The sequence below is a fragment of the Bicyclus anynana genome, chromosome 16 (assembly GCF_947172395.1).
Source record: "Bicyclus anynana chromosome 16, ilBicAnyn1.1, whole genome shotgun sequence".
Lineage (NCBI taxonomy): Eukaryota > Metazoa > Arthropoda > Insecta > Lepidoptera > Nymphalidae > Bicyclus > Bicyclus anynana.
In genome coordinates this window covers 14,775,246-14,797,996 of record NC_069098.1, presented here as the reverse complement: position 1 = coordinate 14,797,996, position 22,751 = coordinate 14,775,246, and the positions used below count along the sequence as shown (strand labels likewise).

General features: G+C 37.3%; 1 protein-coding gene across 8 annotated transcripts in view; it reads left to right on the top strand.

The window, feature by feature from the left end:
- The window catches only part of LOC112055890 (protein PALS1), a 185,514-nt gene that overhangs the window by 34,039 nt on the left and 128,724 nt on the right, over positions 1-22,751 (top strand). For all 8 annotated transcript variants that reach the window (XM_052886067.1, XM_052886066.1, XM_052886073.1 and 5 more), the window contains one exon: positions 7,177-7,598. In XM_052886067.1, the coding sequence (XP_052742027.1) occupies positions 7,177-7,598 (422 nt within the window). The remainder of the gene's footprint in view (positions 1-7,176; positions 7,599-22,751) is intronic.

Sequence of the window (22,751 nt, the reverse complement as noted above, 5' to 3'; positions counted from 1 at the left end):
CTATTCCTAATGATAACAATATTTATTAAAGTAAAGTTGTAACTATAAACTAACTGACTGACTGAGTAAAATAAAAATAAAGAAACAAAACGAAACAGAGTAATAAACAACAAAATTAACATATAAGGAAAACTAAATAAATCAAGTATAATAATCAATCAATAAATACGAGTCAACCCGTAAAGTGAACGATACATACAATTATAAATATTTAACGTGGGTTTATTTTTGTATACGTGCCCGGTGCCGTAGGCATAATGGGACCTCAGCGGCGTCACTGAGGGGTTTGGGCGAGCGCAGAAGCATCGCCTGATGGGGTCCAAAGGATACACAATAGATGGACGGAACGACTCTCATAAGGCGTTACTTCTGACACTCGGACCTTGGCTTAGAGAACCGTTCTGGAAGGGTGTTTTGAGCTGAGTGTATCAGTCTGGGCGCTCTCGAGATCGTGAGTTAGGAAGGCATTACTGTTGAAACTACTCGGAAAAGAGAGGTTTCACCACCTATCTACAGAGGATCCTTGATTGCTTCAGTCACACTGTCATAAAAAAGAAGATAATTTAGAGAAACTATTATCACTGGTAAGGTATAAGGAAAGATACCTCGAGAACGTAGCCGCGTTGGTCAGATCAAAAATTCACCACTCCTCTCCCGTTCTCGAGTACTGAAATTGTTATAGAGCAACTGTTTTGAACGACGGTTATCCACATACCAACTTTAGTATTTTCCTGTGATCGTTTATCATTATCTTAAAGGTAAGCAAATGCAAGTTCACGGAACGCAAGTATTGAACCATTGTGAAGAACAATGGTATTTAGGACAGAAATTGCAAACCTTTTTTCAGTGGAAATGCGAAACAATTAGTGAAATCGCAGACTTCCCAAGACGTCGTGGCGCGAGTGGCGAAACCTCGGCCACTTTAAACGGTTTGCATGAGAAATATAAAATGGTTTTATAGTGGTGACAGTTATCACACTAATATTATGCTAGCCACTCACCATCCGATAACCCCACATGCCTGCAACGGTAACGGTTTGACGTCCGATAAAACTGACCGTGTTTTGGTTGCAATCGGCATGATGTCATGCACATCGCAACAAACACAATCAGTGTCAGGCTGTTAGTAATACAGGCACACCTTGTGCTTTGGAGAGCACGTTAAGCCTGAACGCTATGATTGAAATCTGATATTGGTCGTTAAATTATCAGTATCACCATTCCAACCCGCTTTGACGCTTTTGGGTCTAAGCTCCATAACCTCTTTCCTACCAGTATAAGGAGGGAGGTCAGCAGACTAATTCACTATGACGTAGAGTCCTTTTCATAAATAGTCCCGCGGCCAAAACCTAAACTAAAAATGACATCGCCACACAAATAACAATAACAAGAAAAGACCGCCATTATCAAATAACAATAAGCGCCATTAACAGAGGAATTCATAGTCGTTGTAGGGGCATCCCCAGGGGATCATTCAGCCGCCGAGTGTCAAATCCTCAAACAAATAGAGATTAAATTCGACACTTAGAGTCTGAATGTTCCCCTAGGGGTGCCCCTACAACGTCTACGAATTCCACTGTAAGTCATTAGCGCCGCGTCTGGGGGACTTCTTTCTTGAAAATGACTTTATGAAAATTTTATATTGTTACTTTTTGATATGTAACAAATGTCATCGTGCCTACCTACTGACAACCCTTCGTGGATATCATACGGTAGGTAAGTAGATGACATTTCCCAGTTCATTTGATGTATATTTTAAGAGGTTGTTAATAAATACCAAATTAGTGAATAGGCCAGCTAAATTATTATTGATTGAATTCTTAAAGAAAGTAAATGTGGCAACCCTATCGGGATATATAATACGTGGGAATTTGTACGAGTTAGGAAGAGCTGCCTTGCTCTATATATAGATTCATTATTGATTTCCACAGATTGTTGCTCAGTAACAGCAGTTGACGATCGATGAATGCCCTCTATGGAAAGTATGTAAATAGTTGACAAAACGGACAGACGGTCTTAATTATGTTTTTTTATCCAATGACAAGTTAACCCTTGACTGCGATGTCACCTGATGTTAAGTGACGATGCAGTCTAACAGTGGAATTTATAGACGTTGTAGGGGCACCCCCAGAGGATCATTCAGCCGCTGAGTGTTGAATTTAACCTCTATTTGTTTGAGAATTTGACACTCGGCAGGTGAATGATCCCCTGGGGGCTGGGGATGCCCCTACAACGGCTATGAATTCCACTGTAAGATGTAAGCGGGCTTACTCGGAAGAGGTACAAGTTTATTCTCTTACTTCTGACGATTTCTACGTGTCATACCGGAACGCTAAATCGCTTGGCGGCACGTCTTAAGGATGGTAACTAGGCACGGCCGAAGCCTGCTACCAAACACGTTTCATATTGTAAGACACACTCTCTAGGAACACATCAACATGTCAACCTGAAGTATAGGGGATCCTCATCTGTTCAAATTAAAATATAAAAAAAGTAGATTTTGCTGTTTCAGTCCACTTAATCAAGGTCATTTTCTCCTTTTTCATCCTTCTTCATCATCATCATAATCTTCATATCAGCCGATGGACGTCCACTGCAGGACATATGCCTTTTGTAGGGACTTCCAAACATCACGATACTGAGCCGCCTCCATCCAGCGAATCCCTGCGACTCGCTTGATGTCGTCAGTCCACCTGGTGGAGGGTCGACCAACACTGCGCTTTGTAGTGCGGGGTAACCATTGCGGCTCTTCGAACTATGTGCCCAGCCCATTGCCTTCTTATAGTACAGAAAATATAGAGCCTTGAGCCCTTTACAAATTAGAGGGCACAAGGCTCTATATTTTGTGTACTATAATTTAGTATAACGATCACTATCACACAAGATACTAATGATAATGACCGGGATTTACGGCTTTATATGTTCGGGCTAAGAATTTCTCGTAGTTACTTGGAAGAATAGCCCAGTGGATATAACCTCTGCCTTCGATTCGAAGAGCGTAGGTACGAATTCGGCCAGGGGCATGCACCTCCAACTTTCACATATGTGAATTTTTAGAAATTAAATATCATGTAAGGAAACCTGGATACCTGAGAATTATCTTAACTCTCCACGTGTGTGAATTCTGTCAATCCGCATTGGGCTAGCGTGGTCGACTAAAGCCTAACCCCTCTCATTCTAAGAGGAGACTCGACCCCAATAGTGAGCCCAATATGGGTTGTTAATGATAGTGATGATGATGACTTGGAAGAAAAGCTGAATATTTCATAACCCGACCTAGGGCTTAGAAATATTATTAGCACCCGCTGCAATTTGAGACCGAGAAACACAGTAATTGTGTCTGACAGCAAAAATAAATATGGCTATAATATTTCTCAACAAGACTTGTCGCAAAGAGCCACTCCTAAAAATGTAAAGAATGAACATTTATTCGAGATATTCTCGCGAAACGACAATATCTAAACAATATACAAGTTGCTCTGAGAAATAACGCCGCGAAGGAGCGAGATTGTGAAAACTTCGCTCAAAAAGAGCAAGCAACGATATTGCACGACAAAAAATTCTGCAAGTTTTCAGATGCAACCATTGAGTGATACGTTGAGAAGTTGCTACAGCGCTGTGTTTTATTATTGATGAACTATCGCCATGGTTCTGCCAACTGTTATTGTACAGAAAAAAAATTAGCAGATTTAAAATTCCAAGAATTTTTAACAAATACTGAAATGCAGAACCTACAGCACATTACAGATTCTGGTTTGAATTGTTGTACTAGTAAGCTAAAACTATAACTCTTCTTGTTTCTTCTTGTTTCTCTTGTAAAATTAGATTAAAAATATCACATGTAGCTAAGGCATAAAATACCATTTCACAACAATATATTACTGACACACATCAATAGGAGACAGACACATTACTGTCTACAATTTCTAAAAAATATTAATATTTTTGACCCTGTGGTCTGAAATTTTGCAATAAGGGTATATAATGTATGTCGTCTCTCCCGCAAGGGTTGCATGTTGCGTTTTTTGACTGCAACTAATAACGAAACTTATATTGAAGCACAAACAGCCAACTGCTGTTGTTATTATGGTTACAAATAGGGATGACACCTGTTTTAAAATAGTATCAACTTTAAAACGTACCATTTATTATGTGCAATTCATAGGTGTAGAAACTGCATTTCTACATCTTGCCTACCCTGAGCACTCTTTACAAATCGGTATTAAAGAAGCAATTTTTCATATTGTAAAATGTGAACGAATAGTGCTTACCCTACTTAAAACATTGCGCACGCCACTTACTCGTAGGTATTGCAATGGCGACGAAAAGCGCATTGTTGTTTACGTCGCATACAAAATGTATGAAACCGATTCTGTTCTGATGTGACACGTCAGACAAATGTAAATCCGGCTTTATGCTTGTATGTAGTGAACGGCATAAGCTGCCCCTGTAGCAAAGTGGCACGTCGATTCTCTTTCTACAATCGCAAACGCTTCGACAACTAGAAAAATCTCTTCTATAAAGATCGAGGCGCAATAATGATGAGCGTCCGTCGGCTGCCATGTTGATTTATTTGTTTATATATTAACTCCGCAAATCGTGTAACCCTGCGTTGATAACCCAAAGCGCAGACAATACACTAACAACAATGCCTTGTTACAGTAACGATCTATTGTAGTCTAATTAGAAACAACTCGTGGTCATTTGACTTACAATTTGTTATAACAGTTTGCTCTAGAGACATCTCAGAATGGTACTATGTGTTGGGATTATTCCCTTCAAAAGATTGAGCATAAAGACTTAATAGCTAAAGGCTAACTTAAAGGGAGCTTAACTCATTACCGTGATTCGATCCCCACCCACTGAACACCCACCCTCACTCCATTTCCGACTAGTTGGAGAGGAAAGGGGATTTTAGTCATATTTGGTCAAATAATCTTTAAAAAATAATATAACCGTGCCCATGGCTGGAGAACAGAAATACAACGATTTTTTGCAAGTTAGTAACCCATTACTTCAGATTAGGTATGCTCGAATTGTCAGAGGCGTATGGCTAATAGTATAACACCACGCTGTCAAAATGCGTGTTGGCAGACTTCGCATTGGTATGCAGGTTTCCTCAGGATGTTTTCCTTCACCGTTTGAGACACGTAATATTTAATTTCTTATCATGCATATAATTGAAAAGTTGGAGGTGCATGCCCCGGATCGGATTGGTTATTATATTTTCGTTATTTACTTAAAACCCAAACATTACTTAAATATAATCTTACTAACACCTCCAACTTTCAGTTGTGTTTTGCATTTTAAGAAATTAAATATCACGTGTCTAAACGGCGAAGGAAAACATCGTGAGGAAACCTGTATACCAGAGAATTTTCCTAATTCTTTGCGTGTGTGAAGTCTGCCAATCCGCATTGGGCCAGCGTGTTGGACTATTGGCCTAACCCCTCTCATTCTAAGAGGAAACTCAGCAGAATATGGGTTGATAACGAACGAACGAATCTTACTAAAACAAAGTGATAAACCTTTACCATATCTGTGTCAAATGTTTACAAATGCTTTAAATATTTTGGTTGTCCCACTCACAAAAAGCTCAAAGTCAAATAACCATGAAATTATCAAAGTTAACGGCGGACTTTTTTACAAAAGAAGCTAATGGATTGACATGGCTCGGGGGAACCTCCCATAAAAAGCGCTTACGAACACGGCGAAAGTATTAGTGCAACAAGTATCCCGACTGATATCATATGATGTTTTTTTTTTTTTCTTTTCTTTATTCTTTACAAGTAAGCCCTTGACTACAATCTCATCTGATGGTAAGTGATGATGCAGTCTAAGATGGAAGCGGGCTAACTTGTTAGGAGGAGGATGAAAATCCACACCCCTTTCGGTTTCTACACGGCATCGTACCGGAACGCTAAATCGCTTGGCGGTGCGTCTTTGCCGGTAGGGTGGTAACTAGCCACGGCCGAAGCCTCCCACCAGCCAGACCTGGACAAATTAAGAAAATCTCAATCTGCCCAGCCGGGGATCGAACCCAGGACCTCCGTCTTGTAAATCCACCGTGCATACCTACCACTTCTCCACGGAGGCCGTGTTCTTACGATTATTGTGTTAAACACAATTTTTTTGAAATAAATGTTTTTTTCTTTTTTTTTTCTTAAACACTGTATCTACTGATACACTGTTTTGCAGTAGCTGTCATAAATGATATCCTTGCACATGGTCATTCTGACATTTTAATATCTCGGGGTCACCCGGACTGATATACTCAGGTAACAACACCCTTCCAGAACAGCCCTCTAAGCCGAGGTCCGAGTCTCAGAGGATACTCCTTTTAGAGAGTCGTTCCGTCCTTCTCTTCTGCTTTACCACCCCATCAGGCGATGCTTCTGCGCTCGTCTAAACCCTCTGGTGCTGAGATCCCATTAAGAAGCCTGGGTAAAATATTTGTTTTAGATTTGTTAATACTGAGAAATGCAATATTACACTGTTTCTAGCAAATAGACTATAGCAAATAAACTAATAAACAAAAATAATTATAATTTGTTAAGAGCGGTCGTTTTAAAGATAGGTAGGTAGGTACCTTTTTTTTTTTATTTATCCCCAGCTGGGGATCGAACCCAGGACCTCCGTTTTGTAAATCTACCGCGCATGCTACTGCACTACTTGTTTTCATGGTATGGTAGAATTTATTTATTTATAGTTAGGTACATGTCATAAAACAAATTACCCCTTCGCTGTGTCTATCTAAAAGCCTGTTTTAACCGATTTCAAAAAAGAAGGAGGTTTACAATTCTGAGCAAATGTTTTTTTTATGTTTGTTACCTCATAACTTCGTCATTTATGAAAATTATTTTTTGTTCTTTCTGACTAGGCTCATTAAACTTTCACAAAAATACAAAAATAAAAGATACGAGTAGAAGAAAATAAAAGAAATTAAAGTTTTTATATTTGTGTAGGTATGATAGGAGGCTCGAGCTCAGCATTGAGCCGAACATGGGTTGATGATGATGATGATGATACGAAATTTCTGAATCGATTTTCGGAATTTTCATGCGATTTATTATGAATCAATTTTAGTATTAAGTATGTCCAATAAGTTTTTATTCTGTAAATTAATTTTAATAAAAAGTAATATTCAAAATATTGAAAATACATTTTCTTTTACAGTTAAACAAAAGGAAACGCACGCAGCCCGAGAACAAAGAGCTAAACGGGTACATAGCAAACTCCACAGTCTATGTCACATCCATAAACGAGAACGGAGCCATAGAGAGCAAACCGACTATCTCTTCGCCGAAATCCCAACCGAAATCACTACAGGCAAAACCAGCACCCCTCATAGCCAATGGTGTACAGGAAAAGGAAATAATAGAGAACAAAATCGAACCGGAGAAACACGAGAAGGATTTGAGTGAGAAAAGTGTTAAAGTGGTCGTTGAGAGTGAAGTGGAAAGTGAAGTGAGAAGTGATAAAAGTGAAGTGTGCCTCAGCAACGGGCGGATCGAGAAACTGTTGGGTGAACAGCCCGACCATCGGATCCGTGCTACGGCTGTCGTCGAGAACAACAAACTCGGACCTGGAGAGAAAGGGTGAGTTTCAATCGTAATTATTTAATTAATCATGATTTATTTATTATTTTTTTATTTCTACAACATTGACAGAGCCGTGATAGCCCAGTGGATATGACCCCTGCCTCCGATTCCGGAGGGTGTGGATTCGAATCCGGTCCGGGGCATGCACCTCCAACTTTTCAGTTGTGTGCATTTAAGAAATTAAATATCACGAGGCTCAAATGGTGAAGGAAAACATCGTGAACCTGCATATCAGAGAATTTTCTTCTTTTCCTTAATTCTCTGCGTGTGTAAAGTCTACTAATCCGCATTGGGCCAGCGTGGACTATTGGCCTAACCCCTCTCAGAATGAGAGCTTAGCAGTGAGTCGAAAATGCAATTGACTTCAAAGAAGTATTTCAGTTATTTTGTTTTTAACACAAAATTACTTAACCGATTTCCATAAAACGAAATGGGACCACAAGTAGAAGTATATTCTTTCAAACGAGAAAGAATTTTCAAAATTGGTTAGTAAATGACGAAGTTATGAGGTCACAAACTTTAAAAAAAAAACCTTCACCTTTTTTTTAAAGTAGGTCAAAAATGCATAATTAAACATAATTACATATTTCCTTTATGCTAAATACAACTTAAAATATTTATAATTAGTATAAAAAATACTTCGAAAATTGTAAACAACTGCCGAATTCAATTTGATAAGACTCAATGATAATTTTATACTATAGATCGGTTACGTGCCTACAAAATTATCGCAAAAAGTGATCCGAATAATGAGCTACAAAACTGAACGCACACATGCACAATTTTGTCTTTAATTCCATTATATATTTATGTATATATATAGTTTTTACACTTCCTGAACGCACAACTCGATATAGTAGACAATATTTACGTATTATTTGTTTAAATAACGAATTGTTGACCACAACTAACATTGAGATGTGGAAATTTTCTCTTTTGGGCGCCTCATTTTTCATGACCTAGTAACACATCTAACAGTATTTAACGTCATTGATGAGACTAGGAAATCAAATTCCAAGGCTCAGTTTGAGTTATTTAAATAGCAATTAACTAAACGAATCCGTTTTAGGCCGTTAACTGCTGCGGCTAATTGGTCGTTAATGATTCTTAAATTGATTGTTTTAATTAATTGTACAACCACTTAACATTAGCTAGCAAAATTAATCGTAAATATCTGTAACTCATCCCATCATAATTATTATTCCGGAGAGTGTATGTTCGAATCCGGTCCGGGACATGCTCCTCCAACTTTTCAGTTGTGTGCATTTTAAGAAATTAAATATCACGTGTCTCAATCGGTGAAGGAAAACATCGTGAGGAAACCTGCATACCAGAGAATTATCTTAATTCTCTGCGTGTGTGAAGTCTGCCAATTCGCATTGGGCCAGCTTGGTGGACTACTTGGCCTAACCCCTGTCATTCTGAGAGGAGACTTGAGCTCAGCAGTGTGCTAAATATTATAATGATGTTATAATTTACATTTTATTAACATCTGATAGTAATCGTGTCCATGGGGTTTGTTGTAAACTAGAAAAGTTTGTTTATGTTCTGAAACGTGTCAAACAAACAACTACTCACGAAGCCGCACTGATGGCCTACCATGGATATGTGTCTTCACTGCTTAGATATGGTCTGATACTTTGGGGAAACTCGGTAGATTGTGATAGAGCATTTAGAGTACAAAAGAAATGTATCAGGGCACTCTTCGGTGTGGATATGCTCCACAGCTGCAGACCCCTGTTCACATCTTTAAAAGTATTGCCACTACCTAGCTTATATATTTTCGAAATGTGTATGTTTGTAAAAAAAAATCCAGAACAATTTATAAGCTATAGATCAATAAAAAATTTGAACACCAGGTACAAATACAAGCTATGTATACCTATGCAGAGGCACAAAGTTACCAGCAAAAATGTATACTGCATGGCGGTAACTTTATACAATCACTTGCCTGAATACATAAAACAAATAACTGTAAATAAATTTAGGAAGACATTATTTGATTTATTAATGAAAAAGTTGTACTATAGCACAGAACAAAGATCGCTAATAGGGACATTAACCATAAAAGTTGACATTTTTTATTGACATTTATATTAACATTAATTAATTCGAACTTTGTTTTATTTTTATTATTTGTAAATTATTTTTTAAGATCTGTTAACTTTTGCACGCCAACTATGGCAGGATATGTGTTTAAATATAATATAAGACCTATGTATGGTCGAAATTTTCTTAGATGACTTTTTTACACAACAATAATGGCCGACTATGAATCAAAGACAATCAGTAGGGTTGAGAAGTTAACGGCGGGCATCGGAACGATATCAAGTAGGTATCGTTATAACTGAAATACCTAAACTAAAATATCCGTTACTATACTACGTTATCTTAAAAGGGAACGTATAGTAACGTTTGTCGGTTGTGTGCATTTTAAGAAATTAAATATCACGTGTCACAAACGGTGAACGGTGCACGGTTTATGCCTATGGGTACGCGTGGTTAAGAAATGGGGTAATCTTTTTTTTATTATTATTATAAATATACTTAAACAATACACATCACTATCTAGCCTCAAAGTAAGCATACAGAGTAGCTTGTGTTATGGGTGCTAAGATAGTTGATATTATAATATTAATATACAATTATATACTACATATAAATATATAATGTATAAATACGCTACATATACACTTATATAATGTATAAATACACACAGACACTTAAAAACACTCAATCTCATCACACAAATATTTTCCAGTTGTGGGAATCGAACCCACAGCCGTGGATGCAGAAAGCAGGGTCACTACCCACTGCGCCACGCGGCCGTATCTTTCTTTAATCTTTTGGGGACGTACTAACGTCCAAGATTTGCTTATACTTCAAAAAAGTGTGCACGTATCCACGTACATACTGGGTGTAAGGGACATGATACCGAAAACTGCATGAAGAGGTTAAATTTAGTTTCCACAACGATATTTTAAATACCAATTACGTCGGAAATAAGAAAATTCAGATTTTGAAAATTTTGAGCACGCAATGTACAGCGAATAATGCGATAACAACGCTCCGCAACCTACTGCGTACGTACACGTAGGTACGTATTTCAAGACTTCTCAGTCAACACACACAAACACACACAATACAAACGACACAATTGTATGAGTATTCGTTACAGAAAATCACTACTAACAGAACATAAAACATACACAAAAGTTTTTGAATTTTGGTTTGTTTGTCAACAGACCGACGACACGAACTAAAGAAAAAATAGCGTAGCGTCTAGCGAAAGGACCTAAAGTTTCAATATTTTGAAAATACCTAATAACCGCGCCGCGTGGCTTAGGTTAGAGAGAGATAGCAATTATTTTCCTCGGCACCGGCGGCGGTCGGCAATACAACGTCGCGCAGTTTGTTTGTGACTTTGTATATATACCCATTAGTCGTGACCTGCCTATTTGACCTCTTGGAAAACAGCTGATCGCGCGCATTTTGCAAATTAAATTTACATTGCTAGTTTTTGTTAAAAATCTTGATTTGATGATTTTTATTAAAAATCGTATTGAGATAGATGAAATAAGTACTTCTAAGCTGTAATTAGTTTAAAAAACTGTAAAAAAAATTTCAACGCTGAGAGACTCAGAATCATGTACTGAACCACTGGATTAAGTTTTCGTTAGCATGCCCCTTACACCCAGTATAGGTAACCGTATTTGAATAAACTAAAACTGTAGACTCTGCCCTGCATGTATATTTTTGAAATATGTAAAATAGTCAGAAAAAAAGTTAATTATTACGAAAATACTTATAGAGCACGGCGTTTCCATGAAAAAAAACTCATTTACCCTTCTTCATAATTATTACTCTACAGCTACAACTTAATGTTATCCATGCCAGTGTTTGAATAATGCTACTATTCGTAAGATATCTTTTACGCTATAGAATAACGTGAGCATATTTATTGTATAACATTTTCATTAAAAAACTATTTTTTAAAATAAAATGATTATAAAATATCAATTTTCCATCTTTAAACTAACAACATATCAATTATTAAAGAATCATTCATTATCATTTATCGATAAGTTAACGCTCGATGTTATTTACCCATCCTTGCTTTTCATAGACAATCTAGCGTTACGAAATGTCAAATTGCCGTAATCGTAGTTAAGCTGTGCAAATTAATCTCGTTGTGATTTTGTTTTTCAGAAAATAAATGTGAATAAATCGTAAATTCGGTGTAGTTTTTGGTGTAATTCGTACTGTACGCGTATAATAAAGGATTTAGACACTTTGTTCTTTAGAAATTACGTATAACGTAAGTGAAATATGTGATTTTAGTGACAAGACGGGTTTGTTTTGTTCATAAGACTTCTAAGAAAATTTCGACCATAAATGTACCATATTCTGGCGAAATAAAAATTGATTGATTGATTGATTGATTGATTGATAGTAATCGTAAATGAACTAACTCGTAACATTATTACCGTAAGCCCACCAACTCGCATTGGAGCCGCGTGGTGGGTCTAAATCTCCCCTCCCCTATAATGAAGGAGGCCTGGCCCTGTGACGTTAAATCATCATCATTACCAGCCTATTTTAATAGCCCACTACAGGGCCAGGTCTTCTTCCTTATAGGAAGGCGATATGGAGCTTAAAGCCACCACACTGTTCCAATGCGGTTTGGTGGGATACTCAGTACGCCACAGCACTTGTGTACGCCACAGCACAATTTTTTTTCCTACATACTTTAGAGCGATGCTCTATTAGTACGTTGCGTTCATTAACGATGTCGCATCGTCGATGCTGCGTCGTTTTCCAATATGTTAAACTAGCAGACGCCAGTTTCACCCGCGTAGTTCCAGTTTCTGTATGAATCCGGGGATAAAATATAGCCTATGGTAAAATGATTTTCGAAATCGATTTAGTAGATCCAGAGTGTCCCTCACAATACCACGAACTTTACCTCTTTATAATACTAGTATAGAATTATAGATGAAATGCTATGTATGAAATGCATTGCATCGTCGCAGCGAGCGTTTAAACCGAACTCCGTTGATATGACGTACAGTGTCTCACTTGTTTCGATCCATTGTTGAGACTGAGTGGATGTGTGCATCGTCTTTTTGCATTGCGACGTGGTGCATAATCACGACGTAGGTGTGGCATACTTATCTGTTTCGACGACGCAACGCAACGCACTGATGAGGCATCTTCCTTATAATGACAATATTTAGGTATGATTTGTTTAAATAACGTTCGTTTTTGACCACAACTAACATCGAGATGTGGAAATTGCCTCTTTTGAGCGCCTCATTTTTCATGACCTAGTAACACATCTAACAGTATTTAACGTCATTGATGAGACTAGGAAATCACATTCCAAGGCTCAGTTTGAGTTATTTGAGTTATAAGCGTTGTCCTTTTGCACTGCGACGATGCATAATCACGGCGTAGGCATCATCATCATCATATCAGCCGATGGACGTCCACTGCAGGAGATAGGCCCTTTGTAGGGACTTCCAAACATCACGATACTGAGCCACCTGCATCCAGCGAATCCCTGCGACTCGCTTTATGTCGTCAGTTCACCTAGTGGGAGGTCTATCAACACTGCGCTTTGTAGTGCGGGGTCGCCATTCCAGCACCTTGGGACCCCAACGTCCATCGGCTCTTCGAACTATGTGCCCCGCCCATTGCCACTTCAGCTTCGCGACTCGTTGAACTATGTCCGTGACCGTAACTCCGTTGGAGTGGAAGTACGCATGTGGCATACTTATTTTTTTCGACGACGCAACGTAACGCACTGATGAAGCATCTCCCTTATATTGACAATTGAGTGTGACGCAGGCACGTGTTGTAGTCACAGTTTGGTTATTTCTTATTTGCGCGCATTGTTCTCGCACCTGCGAAAGGCAGGCTTCAGCTCTGTTTGCTCACGCTGGCCTGATACACATTCGTTCTGTCATAGTATGTTTGTTTATTCGCCATTTGGCGGAAAGGTGTCAGAATAAAAAATCTATTCGTATATGTGTAAGATCTTGATCGTTGAGATTTAGGCTTGACTGTTTTAACGCCTTAATAGCTCAACGGTAAGAAGTCGGACTTGTCACCCAGAGGTCGTAGTTAGATCCGTCTTGTGGACTATTGTCATACTCATTGTTTGTGATTTACTTAACCGATTTTGAAATTAGTAAATAGGTAAAAGTACACAGATTATTATCAGACAGTGGACGATAGAATGAACTTTGTTTGGTGTATCTCTGCGTGACCAAAGTCACTGACATAGATTAACGTGTCGCGAAGCTTGAGTGGTAATGGACGGGGCACATAGTTCGAATAGCCGTTGGACGTTGGGGTCCCAAGGTGCTGGAATGGCGACCCCACACTAGAAATTCAAGGAAGTCAACATCAAGCGAGTCGCAGGGAATCGCTGGATGCAGGTGGCATAGGATCGTAATGTTTGGAAGTCCCTACAAAAGGCAGTAGACGTCCATCGACTGATATGATGATGAGCGACACCTATAGCCATTTCTTTGAACGTTAGAAAAATAGGTTAATAACAGCCTTAATAACTATGTCTTCTTTAAGCAGTAATGTGTGAGTAGGTACTTAATAATGCACATAATATTATGACAAGATAATCTTCTATACAATGACGTCACATTAAAAGTTTTTACTTACTGACACAGTTAATGGATGTACAAATACAAGTCATTGTAGGAAATTCCCAATTATTACGTTTTTCAATTACTCATTGAGGTAAACCATTAAGCCGAAGCCTTAGTATTAAGTTAGTATTAATTCTCATGTTTTTTTTTTTCTTATTTATGTTATGTTTTTTTGGCTGAATAAATGTTTTTATTATTATTATGTGGATTTTGTACATAATGGACCTTTTTATAGTACTTAATAATAATAATCGACAGAACAAACAAACGGCTCATCAGCAGGCTAATTCACTAATTTTGACGTTTGCTAGTTGACATATACGAAATTGAGATTCTATCTAACAAATGTCACCCGGTGCTTACTGGTGGATATCATACAGTATGTAGATGACATTTTGTCAATTTTGATGTTTATTTTAATAGGTTTCGATGGGTAGATAGCGATGTCCCGCGCGCACGACTTCATACCCACACTCCCCCCCCCCCCCTCCTGTCGCGCGATGATGACACTCCCATGATGTCATTGAGTGTCATCACTCACACGAACTTCCCAAGCCATATAACTCATGACCTTACAATATTTATATTTAATCCGGCATCTTAACTAACTAATATGTAAGTAGTTAGTTTAGTAATGTGCTCATATCACAGATGCGGAGCTAGCTATGAGTGGCTATGTGGAAGGCACCACGTAACTGCCGAAGCGTGGCTTCGTACGTGAATTTTTCATAATAATAACTTAGCTTGAATGAAAAGCCTACGACTGATGCACCTCACTTCCCCGTACGCACGATTTCACACCCGCGCAGTCTTTCCCCCGTCGCCCGCATATCATGGGAGTGTCATCAACGAAATTGCCCAGCTATAGTTATGTATTAGTTTAGTAATGTGCTCATATCTCAGACGCGGAGCTATGTGGAAGGCACCACGTAACTGCCGAAGCGTGGCTTTAGTACGTGATGATAGCGCGGCGTCGGGCGGTAAACATCAGTCCGATCTCACGGAGCGGGGGCTCCGTCCGCCATACTAATCCAACTAATATTATAAATGCGAAAGTTTGTATGGTTGTTTGTTACTCTTTAACGCCGCAACTACTAAACTGATTTGGCTGAAATTTTGAATGGAAATAGATTTTACTCTGGATTGACACATAAGCTACTTTTCATCCTGGAAAAAACCATGGTTCCCGCGGGATTTGTAAACAACTAAACATACTCAGCAAAGTAGCATCAAAGACATTTTATGGTTAACTACAATACTTACAAATTTTGTTGACTTTTGCTATGTTTAGATTAGCGGACAACGCTACCGCGTGAATTTCTGTTTTTCACAAATCCGGGAACCATATATTTTTCGGTTTTTGAGTATGCTGACACTTACAAACTTCAAAACCAGAGACTTCTGGGTTTACCTTACCACCTTAGACCGCGTTACTGCTTTTTGATTTAAAGTTCCGGTACGATGTCGTGTAGAAACCGAAAGGGATGTGGATTTTCATCTTTCTCCTAATAAGTTAGCCCGCTTCCATCTTAGATTGCATCGTCACTTATTAACAGGTGAGATTGTAATCAAGGGCTAACTTATAAAGAATTAAAAAAAAAAATTGTAGTCAAGCGCAAGCCTATTCACAACAGGCTGTCTCTTTACCGTCAGTCAACTTGCAATCCTTCACGACACTTGACGCTATTTCAAATAATAAAAAAAAGCACCCCGTCTATCCAAGAACGCAGGGTTGTTTGATACCTGTGCCTCACCTGCGCCCGCGCATGTCGACCCGGTTTTTTGTAGCTCTCTCTTTCCCACGCGAGCGCAGCTCAGCTAGCCTCTTCTCGCTTTTTATTTTAGAATTTTCCGAACTCGATCGCGAGCGGTCGTGTTGATCGATGCGTGATGTGTCCGTGTTTTTTTTTTAATTAATGTGTATTAAAAAGTAAATAAAGTTATTCGCTGTTTGTGTGAGTGTGTTTAGTGACGTGTTATGTGTGTTTAAATAAACTATTCAGGATGCATTACAAACTGTTCAAAAGGTAACGTATATTTACGAGTCATATTAAACAATTGTTTTAATTTAATCGGTTTGAATCGAGTAAACTATAATTGCAGATATCAAAATTTTATATAATCTGTATTTAATTATAATCTAAGCATTATTTTGTGTAACACTTAAAACGATTGAGATTACTTGATTTATTTGCATCGTTTTCAATTAATCAATGAAGCCCTCAAGTAGGTACGTTTTGTTAATTTTTGTTATGTTTTTTTTTTTAATTTTGGTCAGTATATTTATTTTTACAGAACCATAATAATTTTGCAAAGCTCATTACCTAAGTAGCTTGGCAGTGTTGTTGTACCAAGATAGATCTTTTAAAAACCGTCGTTGGATACAACTGGTAGTTTGACTGTTTTCTGGTTTTTATCTTCATTGTTTTACTTTTTGCCTACCTCATTGCCATTCATGCCGGTATTTGGAAATAATTTTAGTAGGTAGTATCGAAATATTTTATTTAATAAATAAATATATTAAAAATGTTTACAATGTAATATGGCTAATCGTAGTTAGTAATTCACTAGCGTAATTTCCCATTACAAAAGAATGCTATCAATAATATCCAGTGAAAAAATCATATCAAACTAGCGGACGCCCGCGACTTCGTCCGCGTGGAATTTAGTTTTTCACAAATCCCTCGGGAACCATGGATTTTCCGGGATAAAAAGTAGTCTATGTGTTAATCCATGCTATAATATATCTCAATTTCAGCTAACTTGGTTTAGTAGTCGAGGCGTGAAAGAGTAACAAACATTCATATCATTAAAATCATCAGTTTTCGCAAATCTCGGAAAACCATGGATTTTTTCGGGATAAAAAGTAGCCTATGTGTTAATCCCGAGTAAAATCCATTTACATTTCAAATTTTAGCCAAATCGCTTCAGTAGTAGCGGCGTTAAAGAGTAACAAACATCCAAACATCCATACAAACTTTCGCGTTTATAATATTAGTAGGATAGTAGTAAAATGTATTGACGATCCAACTATTTGTTTTTAATAAACGAAATTTGACTAGACTTAAGTAAGTTAAACTTATATTATCTATTTACCTTCGTTGTATTCGTTAAGCATTTTACGCTTATTCATTCAATGAATCAGATTCCTCAATCGAGATATCGAAGCGGATAACGACCGGTTTTAGAAAATCGCGATCAAGTTTAATTTCAAAGGAGCAATGGTCATTTGCATTTCTACGGCCAATTATGACCGATTTAATGATTTGCCCCGATTTGGCTTCAAGACGATCGCGGGCGATTTGAAGGGCATTTTTATAATTGCCATGTCTTGTCATAGATTTCTTTTACGTGTTGTTTGATTTATGTGGGTTTCCAGTTATGTACGTTCTTAAATGGTTTTCTTTTATGACTTTCTATCGTACTATTGACACTTTTTACACGAGTGTCAATGGAGGGTTATGTTTATCGAGTGTAGGCCAATTATGGCCGATTTAATGAATTTATCTTGATTTAGCTTCAAGACGATTACGAACGATTTAAAAGGCATTTAAGATTACATAGGTACCTAAATACATACCATACCTTCACGCCTCATTTATCATTTGTTTATTATTTTCTCTCATTTATTTACTTGTCTTTTTTTAATTTTTAACAATATTAATAAAATACAAAATACATTTTGTATTTTATTAACATTATTAACGTAGTCTTAGTATGTTTAGTCTATTTTGTCTAATTTATTTACTTACTTGTCTTTTTTTAAAGTTTTATCAATGTTAATAAAATACAAATACATTTTGTATTTTATTAACGTAGTCTTAGTATAATAGTAGTAATTTTGTAATGTAGTCTAAGCTTTTCATAGATTTCTTTTATGTGTTGTTTGGTTTACGTGAATTTCCTTTCAAGTTATGATGTACTTTGATGATTTTCTTTAATGACTTTCTATGGAGCTATAGGCATTTTTACACGAGTGTCAATGGTCTAGGTTTCTCGACTGTAGGCCAATTATGGCCGATTTAATGAATTTATCTCGATCTGGCTTCAAGACGATGTGGCACTTTAAGGGGTATATAGAATTGCCATATCTTGTCACAGTGTTGTACGCGTTGTTTGGTTTATGTAAATTTCTAGTTACGTTCGTTCTTATATGGCTTTTTTCCATGACTTTCTATCGTACTTTTTTATCGAGTGTAAATGGAGGGTTATGTTTATCGAGTGTAAGCTACTTATGGCCGATTTAATGAACAATTTGAGTCAATCTGGTTTTAAGACTATCACGAGACCATTTATCAAATCAAATCAAAAATTCATTTATTTCAATTAGGCTTAGTTTCGAAATGTCAGGTAAATATAATATTACACTTAAGATAATGGTGATAATAATTATTAATTTAAAATTAAAGTTACGATTTATAATTACATAGATACATACCATCATGACTCATTCCCATAGCGGTGGGCAGAGGCCACGTTCTTCCACTTCCACTAACAAAAGGGCTTTAAAAGGCGAGTGTGTACGGAAATGTTGGAAAGGGAAAGACTAAGGCGAACGTTCGTAGACCAAACCCAGGACATTCTTAATAAAGTCCAGGTCCTATACCGACGAACTTGTATTATAAGGATTGTTGAGAATGGAAGAAGCAAGGCGGATGGATATACAAAGGTCGAAGCAAGCGGAAGGACGTGGCTTATGGGTATGAGGCGTGATGATATGTATGTGCAATGTATTTGATCAAATGATTAGCGGACGCCCGCGACTTCGTCCGCGTGGAAATCAATGTAAACTTTCAACTCCTGTTTCATCAACTTAGGGGTTGAATTTTAAAAATTCTTGAATCACGTTATATTTAGTTTTTATTTTATGATTTTATAACAAATTTTTAAAACTGTAACTCTAAAAATGAAGGACTTTCCTTACAAACTTTCATCCACTATTTTATACTCTTAGGGGTAGAATTTATCAAAATCCTTTCTTATGGAACGCCTACGTCATAGTAGCTTTATGCATGCAAAGTCTTAGCCCGATCGGTTTAAAATTGACAAAGTTTCATACAAACTTTCATCCCCTATTTTATCCTCTTGCGGGTAGAATTGATCAAAATCCTTTCTTAGTGGATGCCTTCGTCATAACATCTACCTGCATGCCAAACTTCAGCACGATCCGTCCAGTGATTTGGGCTGTGAGTTGATAGATCACTATGTCAGTCACTCACCTTTGAGTTTTATATATTGAAGATTGATTAGATTGATTCTATTGCCATACAATACATCGTCATCTAAGAATGATTACTGTCATCCAATAGAACCTGTTTGTACAAGAGATATCGACACCGGGTAACCGCAAGTGACGTTACAATCTAATGGAGAGAAGGAAATTGCAAGCGAAGCCTTGAATTTCATCATCTATTTCACTTATTATTTTTATACTAGAATGGGGATGATGACTAGGTTTGAATATATTGATTTTTATAATACATTCGGATAAATAAGGTCTATGTTAACTAATTTATACATACAAAGCAGAGATTGACTGGATATTTTTTATCGTAATTAGATGAAAATTCATACAGTTTTAGCTTCCTTACATTAAATGTGACATTTTTCAATAAATGAACTATAAACGTAAAACCACAAATAACAAAGATATTAATAATTTTGTTTGAACGCCCATACAAACCTAACGATCAGCGAGCCAACGACGTCACTAAATCGTGCCATTTTGTATGGAGCGTTTATCAGGGATCCGCGGCAGCGCCGCAAATCTGACCCTTTAGATGCCGGTAGCTCCGAAAGTAATGATCGCAGATACCCTGTTACTTTTACAAAATTGCTTTGCTATTAGTATACTCTTAATTTATAAACAATTTAAAAAACTGTCATCATCCCTATTCGCTGGACATGCAAGGAACATGTCCTACAAAGTGACTTGATGATAATAGAACCTATTACATTTTCCTAAATTGAATATCTAACATTACTCCTATTTACCATAACTCTAGGGTTATATTCTTTAAGGAAAATTATTTAAAAATGTCTAAAGAACACGTCTTCTAAAATGAATATCTTCGGAGTAAGAAATATTTCTTTTGTAAATATTGATCTTAAATTATATCGCATCCTTATATTATACAAACTTATTCGTGAATAAATATCATGAAGTAGCTTACTAGTGAAGTGCGGAGTGCCAGTTGCAATATCTCGTCGATATCGACAGTCTTACCACTGCGATTATGTGTTTTAAAATGCAAGGATAGATAGGCGTTAGTTACATGGATAGTCGGAATTATTTGAATTACTTTGTATGAAATCATAAAAAGGTTTTTTTAAAGAAATAAGTTATGAAGTTCGGCTCCTATAAGTAGATTCCTATAAGTGGAGTATATCCCATAACTTCAAGGCGTCAACACCTTGAAGTATACTTATAATAATCCGCAACATCATGTATACACATAATATAATAAATAGAAATACGAAAGGTCACTCATTACGATATCTCGAAAATCGCTTGACGTCCTTAAAAGAAATTTGGCAGGGAGGTAGTTTATAGTTAGTAAGTGTCCGCTAATAACGGATTTTGCCATAGGGCCGGTGTTAGGGTGGACGAAATCGCGGGCGTCGCGGTTAGTTGATGTACAGTCCCCCGAATGTCGATTCTCTTTCTACGATCGCTAACGCTCCGAAAACTATAAAAATGTACGGGAATGACAGATCTTGATCACGTGATCTGTCAATAGCAAATGTCATATCCATACATCTTTCTAGTTTTCGAAGCGTTAGCGATCGTAGAAAGAGAATCGACATGCTACTTGGCTAGGCTAGATAATACAAGAAATAAATAATAAGTACAAAAACATGCAAGTCTTCTCGAGTACTCGACATATCGCAGATTACTGCGGCTCGGTAATTGCGGGCTAGCTAGCACACACTAATGGCGCCCCCCGGCGTCGCTCGGCTTCGCTCACGACTCGCTTGTTATGAAACATCGGAGCAATCTATGAGATCATATCAATTCTTCCTCAATGCATTCCTTTGCTTAGATACCTGCAATATTGCAGATTTATTTAATTTGTTACAACTTAATGCATTTTTTTCAATATTGTATAATACTAGTGGACGCCCGCGACTTCGTCCGCGTGGAATTTAGTTTTACACAAATCCTGCGGGAACTGTGGATTTTTCCGGGATGAAAAGTAGCCTATGTGTTAATCCAGAGTAAAATCTATTTCCATTCCAAATCACAGTCAAATCGCTTCAGTAGCCGCAGCGTAAAAGAGGAACAAACATACTTACACATTAACATTCGCTTTTATAATATTTGTAGGACTATATATGTAATACTTAATGTTGTTTTTTTTTATTTATATAGGCAGTGATATTTTATACAGATGGGCCACTATCGCATCAAAACTGATGCGTACAAATGTGGAAAATATACTTCATTTTTAGTACAGTACTTTGAAACCGCGGGGCATCGTCTAGTTAACAATAAATTAAAAATAGTACAAAACGCCGCATAACCTCGATAGGTTATTGACAGTGTACATTCGAGTCTAGACCAATTAATGCTAGGAATTGGGTCTCAGACTTTCTCTTTTATCGTCCGTAATTAATTATTGCTTTTAATTATAACTCTTCGTTGGTTTTTGCTAGTTTATTTAATAGTAAATCTCGAGTCTCTATGTTTAGGTACCGGGACTTTTCACGGTACCTTTCAATGAAACGTAAAATCTTCATCTCAAGTTGATGGATACAGGGCGGCACTTTGTAGAACATGTTTCTTACATGACCTCAATGGTAAATTTATACTATAGAAGATCGGTTCGTCGTCCCTACAAAATCGCAGCAAAAAGTAATCCGAATAATTGGCTACAACACTGAGCGCACACATGCACAATTTTGTCTTTAATTCCATTATATATTTATGTAATATATAGTTTTTACACCACCAGAACACACAATTCGACATTGTAGACGATATTTATGTAGGTATAATATGTTTAAATAACGTTCGTTGTTGACCATAACTAACGTTGAGTTGTGTATAAATTGCCTCTTTTAAGCGCTTCATTTTTCATGCGCTAGTAACACATCTAACAGTATTTAATATCATGGGCTGCAAGTTTTTATAGGCTATGGCTACTTACCATCATGCTAGCCACCCACAATCCAATAAGTTCACATGCCTGCAGCTCTAACGGCAGGACATCCGATAAAATTGATCGTGTATTGGTCGCGATTTGCATGATGTCATGCACATTGCGACTAACACATCAAATATAGCTTCATGGCTTTGGCAACACTTTAATTATAGCTTCATGGCAACCCTTCAATAGACAGCTACTAAAAATAATTAAGAAAAAGTCAATAGTACTAGTCAATAATACTAGCTAGTGTAATTATTGTTAACTACTTACTTATTAAATACTTCTCGGTAATGCTTAGGTACTTCTCGTATATGGGTAGGTAGAGGTAT